At 58.4% G+C, this 10,580-nt stretch overlaps 1 protein-coding gene across 1 annotated transcript; it reads right to left on the bottom strand.

Annotated features, from left to right (window-relative positions):
* Positions 1 to 1,048: 1,048 nt before the first annotated feature.
* Positions 1,049 to 7,368, bottom strand: CBX4 (chromobox 4). Its single transcript, XM_030534274.1, has 5 exons — positions 7,209 to 7,368; positions 7,056 to 7,099; positions 6,150 to 6,215; positions 4,309 to 4,375; positions 1,049 to 3,323 (listed from the first exon to the last, which is right to left on the bottom strand). The coding sequence occupies exons 1-5, from the start codon at positions 7,275 to 7,277 to the stop codon at positions 1,995 to 1,997; spliced, it is 1,575 nt and encodes a 524-aa protein (XP_030390134.1). The 5' UTR covers positions 7,278 to 7,368; the 3' UTR covers positions 1,049 to 1,994.
* Between the last annotated feature and the right edge of the window lie 3,212 nt (positions 7,369 to 10,580).

The following is a 10,580-nucleotide window of genomic DNA, read 5'->3' as shown; positions in this document are numbered from 1 at the left end:
TGGAGGCTCTGAGTTAGCTCTCATGTAACTTAGGTGCATTTTATGCAATCAACCAGAAAGTCTGCTATTTCCAGGCTCTAGGCACATGTCCATATAAATCAAACTGAAATGACAATTTAACCTACAAAATCTCCAAAACAGCTGAAGCAATAAAAACCTAAGTGGATATAGAGGATATCAACAGGGTGCTTTTTACAAGCACAAAATTCAAAGGAAAAATTGTTAGATTATTTCTGGACTATTAATGCCTTGTGGAATGGAAGCTTTACCTGCTCCATGGACTAGTGATGTATTAAATTATATCAAGTGTCAAAATATTTTCAGAATCATCGTGCCGTAAGCTGTTTTAAAGTGTTACCACTTTGCAACACTCAGTAGAATCCAGTGATTGTGAAGTGAGTTCAAAACCTCTGCAAACTTAGTTTAACTTTTTAGATCCACACTATTTGGGCAATTCTGCATAATGAAGTGACAGAACTTAGGTTACAGCTTCCAATTGTGATCTGCCTTTACGGACACAGCTGACAATTACAAGAGAAGGTTGGCTGAGCCCTCTTATAGAATCCTGGTTTTTAGATGCTGTGGTGCACCTGCCTTCTCAAAAACTAGGCCCCTGCAAGGCGCTCTGAGTTGGGCACCAACCATCACTATTTGCTTTTGAAAATGGAGGCCCGTAGTTTTAAACAGCTGGAAAAAGCAAAGTGGTCTTCTGCATGTGTAAGGCTTACATGAAGCACAGCCAGAAGGCTAGCATGGAGGGAAGACAATTTCCATTACCTTAGTGCTGTTTTGTTTTCTCAAAAGATCAAGAAAACAAAAGTAGGAGCTTATTGTACATCTTAGGCAATAAGGACTCAACTCTACCTTCTTAATAGCAGAAATATTCTACATGGCTTCAATCTTGCCTAGATATTTAAAAAAAAACTACCTCAGTTCTTGCTTTAAATTGACAATACCTATTTGAGGAAACCCAGCCATGTAATTTCACACCCACAGAGGTCTTTTCAGGACTCTGTATAAGCAGTAACAAATGCACTCCAACTTCCAGTAGTTTTTTTAAAGGTTTATAGTCCTTTGCAATGATTGCATGATACATTTTCTTCCCCCACAATACAGTCCTTAAACCAGGAAGTGCCACTAGCAGCTTAGGCCCCACCTTCTAACAGCTGGTCTTTGCAATCAGATCTATGCTAGCTGCAGAACATCAAATGCACTTTCAACATCTCCATTTAATATTTACATTCAAGCAATTAATAATAGGAAGCTTATAGTTTAGACATTTCTAGTAGCAGCAGTTTCTATAATAGCTTGTTTAGCTTTAGATAATGAACTTATTTTTCACATAGAAACAACACATGTACAGTATCAAAAAATATATACCAGGGAATGGTCCTGCAGCTCATGAAGACAGGTCAAAGGAATGAGACTAACAAATGGTGAATGGTTAAAAAGAACAGAAAATATTTGTTTGATATAGTTTATAAGGGGATCTAGGGACTCCATAAATCTAGGATTTATATTTCATTATATAAATACCTACAAATAAATATATTAGCATGGCCAGAGAGGGACCAGCTTTCAGCTCAAACAATACATTTCAATAACACCACGTACAAACAGGAGCAAGAATCACTCGACAAGTTAGCACTGTTAAAATATAATACTATGTAACTCTGTGAGTAACTGGCTGGCCCCATCCTCATGTGTCCTGATACCTGCAAGTCCTGGGCACACCCTGGGACTGCAGGGATGGAGCAGCAGTAGAGGATACCCCCAGCATAGCAGGGGCAGAGTCACTGTGTCCCGCCCACCCCTCCTCTTGGGCAGGGAGGCATCTCGTGGGATTCTCCCTGCATGAGTGCTGCAGTCACCATAGTGGGGCGGGGAAAGGAGATGGGTGTCAGGGCAGTGACAATACCTTAGAGGGGGTTGAGGGGCAGGCAGCTCCAGGATAGTGTCAGGGTCCCTCCCCAGGGGGAGCAGCCTCTGCCCCTTCACACTGTCACATACTCCTTGAAGGTCACGGTCAGGCAGTTTGCGGTCACATCCGTGATAATTATATTTCCAAAGAAGGGCTTGAACTCCTGCAGGGGCTCTGCCTCTCCCTCCCCATCCGCCGCCTGCTGCGGCTCAACTGCCGGCTTCTCTGTCAGCACCAGCGGCACCTCTGGCTTCACCTGCGCCACAGCCAGCTCACACTCACCCCGGGGCTTGACGCAGCGCAAGTCTATGGGCTCGTCCAGGTCCGAATCCAGCAGGATGACCTCTGGCTGGGAGGTGGCTGGAAGGGGGTGCTTGGGCCTCTCTGGTGCTTGGGGGCTCAGGCAGGTGGGGGCGCTGATGCTCCGTGAGGTGAAGCGCTTCTTGCCTGGCTCTCTCTCCTCATGTGGCTCAGAAAGGCAGCGCTTCCTGGCACCCGGGCTGGAGAGATTCAGTCCCATGGGGGCAGGGCTGTGCTCCCGGCTGGGATCCAGGGACCAGGGCACAAGGTTGGGCTTGGTGGTGAGCTGCAGGGGCTGTTCAGGGGGAGGAGGAGGTGCTTCCTTGGCAGGGGGAGTCTTTCTGGGGCTCCCTCCGAGCTCTGTGAGGGGCTGGCCCCCCTCAAGTCCAGCTCTGCTCTTGGGGTCACTGCCTGCCACCCTCTCCTCCCCATGCTTTCGCCAGGTCTCCTGCTTTTCCTCCCCACCCTTCCTGGGAGTCCTCTCCTCCGTGGTGCGCTTCCTGGGCGGTTCCCCGGACTTGATTTTCACTGCCTGCATGCCATTCTCCATGTATTTGCTCATGACAATCACAATGCGCCCGTTCTTGTTCTTATTCTTGACAATCTTCATTTTGCCCCCAATGCCATTGCTGGTCATGCCATCCCGGGAAGGTGGCCCAGTGCCACTAGACAGGTTCTTCTCTGCTCCATTCTTTCCCTCTGTAGCCAGGTTCTTTACTGGGCTCAGCAGGCTCTTGGCTGGGCTGTGAGCCCACTTGTCTGGATGGGCAACCAAGGGGCTTTTGCTGTGGTCCAAGCAGGCCTGGCTCTGTGGCTCCTTGCTGCTGGGCTGGTAGTGGGGCTCATACATCTTGGGGTCAGGCTGGTAGTGGTGGTGCTTCTTGCTGTTCAGCTGGTAGTAATACTTCCCTTTGCTGTGTGGCTGGTGCTTCATGCTGCTCTCCTTCCCGTTGGGCTGGTACTGGTGGTGCTTCTTGCTGTTGAGTTCATACTGATGCTGCTGGCTCTTGCCAGAGGAGCTCAGCTCCAGCTTCGGCCTGTGGTCCACAGCAGGATCCTGTAGTCCAGTGAGGACATTGGAGCGCCGTGCGAACGAAGGGAGCTGCAACACAAAGTCAGCAAGTTTAGTGAGAGCCCATCAAGGGACTGCTTCAGACAAGAGATCAGCACTTCTACAGGAGTCCATGCAACAAGCTTATGCACACACAGTAAAACGGAGCAGTCACAGCAGCCAGCAGGAAGGGACACTATAGTCCTGAACATAAAAAGCTGTGGCCTGTTCCTGACCTAAAGGCTCCATGTTGTTTGAGATTAATTAGAGGAAGTAAAAAGTGCCCCTCAATCAATTGTCCCTATTCGTCAAGGGTAAATCGTAGGTGAAATACACCCAAGGAAAGAGGCCAGATTGCTGAGGAGAGGGGCAGCTAAAAATGCAAACAGCATCATCACAGCTTAAGAAAGCATTGCGTGTACAGCCACCTTCTTCTTGCCAAAGCAAATCTTCAGTAAGGCTTGGCATGTTACTGCACCTTCCGTCACATGGGGCAGAAGCTAAGTTTATAACCAGAGACAGATACATACAAATACAATGACGAGATGAGGAATGAGATCTGCCAGGAAAGAAATACCCAGGAACTCCCCTGCAAGGTAGCCAGCAGGAAGCGTCTTCCTGCAGCAGTGGGCTCCTTCCTTCTCTTCACAGTTTTTGAGGTCTGTCCCAATTTATGCTCATTGTCACACTGAAATATTGTGCATGTTTGATTGAATGATGAAGTCAGATTTGGGATGGGGGCGTGGTTGGTTGTGGAAAGGAGTGGGAGGGGCTTCATCTGGCATTTAAAATTAACAAGGGATTTGTGTGTACACACTGATCCTGAGCATGATGAAACCATCTGAAATTCTCCTCCCTGGGGATGGGAGGAAACAAGGGAGTTTATATTAAAAACAAAACTAAGTGGCTTTAATCAGTCTATTTGAAAAGATTGCCATTTAGAGATTGCATTTACTTCCCTGAGTGTGGATATTCTCAAGCCTGTGCTAAAAATGGGTTTCCTTAGGAAAAGAACATTGTGGCTTATTGAATTCACCTGAACAACCAGCGGCTTCGGTTTTGGTCCTCGTTTGCGGTATCCCATCAGCTGCTCCTGCCTCTCCCTGCAGGAACATAAAAATCAATAGCGATGCAATTACTTTCCTACAGCACACTGGAGAATTGGGGGGGGGGGTCGTTAATTCTCCGTACGCATCACTTGGATAGAGGCACATTACAGTAAAGAACAGGGGACCAATAGCGTGTATACTTGGGCAAGCAAAGGGGTGAGCTGCTGAGGCTTGTACGGGAACTTTTCCCGAGCCAGCAGGACTTGTTTGTTCTGGGAATAGCCAGCACCGAGGATTTATACTCAAGTCTCCCTCACACACACATTAAAGACCTCCCAGAAAAAAACAAATAAGACACAGCAAATTCCTCGCTGTGCATCCACATCCTGGGGGGGCTCACCGAGGTTCAACAGCCAAGCGCAGATCACAGAGAAAGAAAACGGGATTTCCAGACAATGCTGGAGTCCAGCTGCCCTCACGCTGTGACCACGGCATCTTATGCAATAGCTGGCAACTAACTTGAACGCCGGGCAGAGGCAGGGAGCCCGAGCCCGAGCTCCAGCCCCCCCGGCAGGACCCTGGGAGGCCGGGCGAGGTGTGCGCTGCATGCCCCGCCGGGATCCGCGCAGCAGCGGCGATGCTAATGATCTCATTAGGATTCACAGGACGAGCCCCGCCAGCCGTCACTCAGAATCGCTGCCTTAAAGGCCAATGTCTCCGCGGGGGGAGGAGCCGCTGGGGCTGAACCAGCCAATTGCAGGGGGGGAGGCCAGGGCCCGTCCCCCCTAGAGCGCTGGGCTCCCCGGCTCCGCGGGGCCTGGCCGGATCCTGGGCACTGCCAGCATTGCTGGCTGCCTGCCCGGGCGGGGGCCTCAAGGTGACCAGCCCCCCCCCCCGACCCGTGCGCCTGGTGGGGGAGGGGCGGAAGAAGTATTTGGACCCCCGTGGGAGCGGGCCCTGGGCACTGCCCCGCCAGCCGGCAGCCCAGGCCGAGAGAGGTTCGCCCGCCCGCGGCTGCAGTCAGCGCATCCGCTCCGCGCCAGTGAGCCCGGCTGTGCCTGGGCCGCGGGGTGGTGAACTCCCGCAGCGCCTAGCACTTGGCCCGGCAGGACGCGCCCAGCCGGGGTCGCTCCGGAGCCTGGGAGAGGCGCTTCCCCAGCGCTAGCCGCCGGCCTGCCACGGGCTTGAGTCTACAGTTTGCGCCAAAACACCGCTGGAAATAATGCACCAAAGGCGAGCGAGGAGCAGCAGCGCCGTCGCCTCCACGCGGGGGCGTCCAGTCCCCCCGGCAGGCGAGCGAGGGGGGCGAGCTGCGGGGACAGGCTGGGGCCGTTAGCCGAGGGTCACGCACCCTGCACCCAGCTGCTCTCCGGGCAGGCGGGCCTGCAGCTCGTGAGCTCGTCCCTTGGAAGATACCATCTCCGTCCCGGAGAGAGGCGGTTCTCCCCCGCCCCGCTACCGCACACGCGACAACCCTGCCCTGTCCCCGCAGCCGAAATGCCCGGAGCCCGCCCGCGAACATGCCGAGCTGCGGCCCCGAAGGGGTTAAGTGAAGTTCCGTGACGCATTCACAATTGCACAATGCCAGCGAGCTGCGAGCTGCGCTCCTGCTCGGCTCTGCAAGGGGGCCGGGGCCGCCAGTGCCCAGCTCGGGCAGGGCATTCCGCCTGCAAGGCCCGGCCCCGGGCCGCCCGAGTCCTCCCACACCTAACCCAGGCCAGGCAGGAAAGTGGCCCCACTGCCACCCTCCCCTCCCCCCAGCAGCGCCTGGGTTCTGCGCCTCCCTCTCCTGCTGCAGGCCGGGGCCGCGCAGGAGCGCAGCGCTCACCTGTTCTGGAACGCGATCAGCAGCCTGGGGTCCAGGATGTTTTCCTCCGGTTCCCACGTGTTATATCTTGCAAGGGGGAGAAGAAGATCCACTGAGCAACCGCCCGGGTTCCCCCCACCCCCCCAAAGGGAGACGGGGGTGGGGTCTCCCCTTGCCGGAGAGCTGCCAGGGGCCATCTTACAGGTTAGGCACATTGAATCCACGCGCACCTGGACCCACTGCGGAGTGCGCATTTCGAACTCCAGCTACGGGGGGGGGGGGGCGGGGGGTGTTTATTTAGCGCAGTTGTTATTCCCGAAGAATTCGAAGCATACCAGGACGCGATTTCCCAAAGCCCCCGCCCTAGACCCACTAACACCCGTGGTGCTGATCGGGGTCTAAGCAGCAGAGTCCAAACCCCAGAGCCAATGCCAGCCCCTCCCTGCAAGACTGTCATGCAAATCCCAAATACTCCGCCACCCGCAAAAATCTCCTTCTCTTCGGTGTTCAGAGGCAGGGTTTGCCTCCCTCCCGCCCCGTGGCAGCGCCCCGGTGGCAGCCCCCTGCCTCTTCCTCGGCCAGGATCGGGGGCTTGGGACCGGCGGGGCGTTTTATTTCGTGTTTTAAATTATTTTCCCCCGGTTAGGTTCTGCAATATGGAGCCTGGCTCCCGAGGAGGGAAAGGGGGAAGGAGCCATTTTCTGCTGCACATCAGTCACCGTCTGCCTCTCTCTCTCTCCCTCCCCTTGCTTGTGCCGGGCTCCCCGGTCCCCTCTGGCCTTTCCCCAGCCTCTTTCGGAGCATGCATTGGCGGTGGCATTTCCCGGAGCAGAAAGCACTGGGGTGGAGGCGGGGGGGGGCTCTCTGCAGCTCAGGCTGGGCCGGGGCTCCTGCTCCTGCAGCCCAGCTCCGCGCCTGGGTACTTACTTGGGGGACCAGCCTCTCCATTTCACCAGGTACTCGACTCTGCCCTGGGGGGAGGGAAAAGGGACGGCGTCAGCTGCAGCCCCGCTGCCTCCGCGGAGCCCCGACCTCCCGCACCCCCCGACTCCCCGCTCGCAGCCTCCCGCCCAGCCTCACCTTTCGGATCCGCTTCTTCTCGATGCTCTCCACGGCGAAGACGTGCTCCCCTACCGCGGGCAGCTCCATGCTGGGAAGGGTCCGAGCTCCCAGGCTCGCCGCACGCCGCCTCCCGCGCCCGCAGACACTGAGCTCCAGCCGCCGCGGCACCGCAACTCATGCAAATCCCGGCCGGAGACGTCAGGCGGGCGGGGCCTCCCTGGGCTGGGCTGTCAGTCAAGGGGAGACGGGGCGCGCGGATTGGCGCAGATCTGCCGGGGAGCGCGAGCGGGAGGAGACGGAGAAAGGGGCGGGGTCAGGGGCAGCGCGGGGGGGCTGTTGCGCCGCGGGGGGGCTGTTGCGCCGCGGGCGGGGGCAGCGCAGCGCAGCCAGGGCTGCAGAGCCCCTGCCGGTGGCAGCCGGGGGCTCCCGCAGCTCGGCGCTGCCCCGTGTCGCGCCGGCTCGGCACCGCGCTTCCAGCAGCGGGCAGCAGAGCGGCCAGGGCAGGTGCCTGCCCCCGCCCCTTCCGCGGCCAGCGTGGGCTGAGGACCGGCGGGGCGCGCAGAAATGGGGCAAACGCGGGGCGAGGAGCAGGTCGGCTTGGAGCCCCGCAGGGAGCAGCGGCGGGGCGGGGGGCGGAGCAGGGGGGATGTTACACGCTGTAGGGAACACTCGATGCAGAAATAATCCCAGCCCCGGGTTCCGTCCGATCCCGCCTCCCCGAGTCCTCCGGCACAGCGGCTCGGGGACACTGCGGCCGGCTGGGCTGCGCGCAGAGCGCTTTGAGATCTGCAGCGCGGCGGGGGGCGAGGCGCCACCGGAGGACCGGGAGGGAGATGGAAGGGGAGGGCAGCCCAGGGAGATCGCAGGGTAGAGACTTGCAGAAGCCGGGAAGGTGGAGGGAAGGAATGATGCGAACGAACGGGCGCTAGAGAGAAGGCGGGAGGGGACGAGAGGAGGAACCAGAAGTGCTGGGACACGAAAAGGAAGGGCCGGGAGCTAAACCAGCTTGGCTGGGAGGAGGGTCCCACGTGGTACCGAGAACCTGACTGGGGCCGGGGGGGATCGAGGGGCTGAGAGAGAAAATAGGACTCGGAGAAATGGAGCCCGGGAATGAGCCGCCGAGAAAGGAGGGAGCAGGAGGGAAGCAGAGCGCAGAGGAGGGCGGCGAGCTGTGGAAGTCGAAGGCCCAGGAGTCCTGGTCTCTCCCCTGCAGCGATCCCGGGATCCCTGGGCTCTCCTGCACAAAACGGGGGGTGGGGGTTGCTCTTTGGAGGGTTTAATGGCAACCCTCGAAGGGAAGCGATGGGCACAGTCCTGGCCGCGGCTGGCGAGCTCCCGTTGCTGTCCGAATCCACAGCCTCCCTATCGAACAAATTGCCAGCGAAGCCCGAGGCAGCGTCAGCCGAGCAAGGCTGGCAGAGCCGCGCTCAGCACCAGCCTGGTGGGCACCACATGCAACCCGCGAAGCTCCTGGCAAGTGCTGAGGGATCGCAACCCCAGCCGCCTGGCCATACGTCAGACGCCTCGCTGCCCCCACGCCGCGGGGTGCAACTCCCTGCTGACCCCGGGACCGAGGAGCGAGCGGGAGGGAATTCCCCACGCCCCAGGGGCCTGGAGACAACGGAGCGCTGCAGGGGCTCCGCCCGTTTGCTTTGGATCCAGAAGACGCCCCAGAGGGACTGAACGATTTCGTGGCCGCGCATTTGCAAAGTGCGATGCAGGGTCTGACTATGCCCTGCGCTAGCCCCGCCGCTCAGAGCAGAGCTAGAGCCACAGCTTACTCTCTGCCCTAAGGGAAGCCAACGTGCCAGGGCTGAGGCAGTGCCGAGCGACCCATTGCTAGCCCTGCCATGGGAACCGGGGTGCGGACGGAGCACGGGAAGCTGACCCGGGAAGCTCGGGGAAAGGGGCTGTACCGCTCGCCGGGCTGAGGGAAGGCGCATCCTGCGCTCCAGGCACCGCACAGGACCCGCCCGTTTTGAGCTGCCCGCAGAGCTGTGCATCAGCGTGTTCGTTTCCCATCTACACGCGAAGGCTTGCGCGGGGCCAGCGGGGGCCGGATCGTGAGAAACCAGCCCCGCAGCGCAGCGGTGCCTTCCCGGGTGCACAGCCCTGTGAGAGTAGGACCTGGGCGAGCGCTCCCGTCTCCGTGTCACCCACCTGCGCGGCTGCTAGAGAGGTGGTCGGGCTGGGACATTAGCAGAGCCCCGGGCGCCTGGGTGGGACTTAGAGGTGAGGAGACCTGGCCAGAGTCCAGCGTGGAACCGTCGTTGGGGAGCGTTGGCATGGGGGAGGGCGCCTGGTCAGTGGATCTCGCCAGGTCCCCCAGCGATGGGCAACAACGTGATTCACCCAGCGGCAGAACAACACGGGGCAGTTTGGGAACCGGGGTGGGGTGGGACGGAGAATTTCCAGAGCGCCTCTGTGAAATCCCCGCTCGAGTGCTGGGGATCCCGCGTGGGGAGCACCCTGGGAGCCGGATTTTTCTGTCCCAAGAGAGCCCTTTCCTACCGCCCCTTCCCCCGGACTGAAATACACCGTGCGGGGTGTGTGTAACGCCAGGCCTGGGGCTAGTGCATGGGGACGGGGGGACCGCGGCTTTCATTGCCCTTCTACCCGCAGAAGGCCGGGAGCAGGAGCCGCCCGAGAGGGGTGCGCAGCCCGAGCCTTGGCTGGAGCAAACGGAGGCAGAGAAGAGCTGGTTCTAATAACTAGGGGAAACAATCACATGAGATTTCATCGCAAGGGGAGACTTTTGGTTCTTGTTTCTGTTTAAAGACAACCCCCCCAGCAGCGTGTGCGTGGCCGGACAGACGGAGGTGTGAGCGGGAGAGCCCGGAGGACAGATACCGACAAGCAGTGGCATGCCCTGGGCTGGCGGCAGGGTGCGGCTTGCGAGGAGCCGTGGAGGCAGCGCTAGCTCAGTCCCATCACAGAGATTTCTTTTCGGGGAGTCCCGCGGGCTTTCCGGCAGGGGAGCGATTTCCCCGCTAGCTTCAGGGTGGAAGCCTCTGCGGATCCAAACCATTCCTCCAAAAGTCCGGGGAAAGCCGACTTCAGTCTTCCCCTGACACCAGTGGGAGCTGGGCTCGTGGGCACCTTCCCCTGCCCATTCCACGCACGGGGTCGCGCGTTTCCCCCTTGGGGATACAATGTAGGACGTCGTGGCTCTACCTGAAGCCACGGCGAAGCTGCGGCCGGGGACTCGCCAGGGAAGGCTCGGAAGAAAGCAGCAAATCAAAGCACGGGGCTGGCAGGTGAATCCTGCAGAGCGAAGCAAGCGCGAGGCAGCCAGGAAAATTACACTTGGCAACAGAGTCTTGCTCTGCGCAGCTTCTGACGTGTCTCGAGGCATTTCTCGGCCTGCCCCTGCCCTCAGCTGCAGGTAAC

Source organism: Gopherus evgoodei, chromosome 15 (assembly GCF_007399415.2).
Source record: "Gopherus evgoodei ecotype Sinaloan lineage chromosome 15, rGopEvg1_v1.p, whole genome shotgun sequence".
NCBI lineage: Eukaryota > Metazoa > Chordata > Testudines > Testudinidae > Gopherus > Gopherus evgoodei.
The sequence above is the reverse complement of the archived record's forward strand: the minus strand, read 5'-3'. Positions and strand labels throughout refer to the sequence as shown.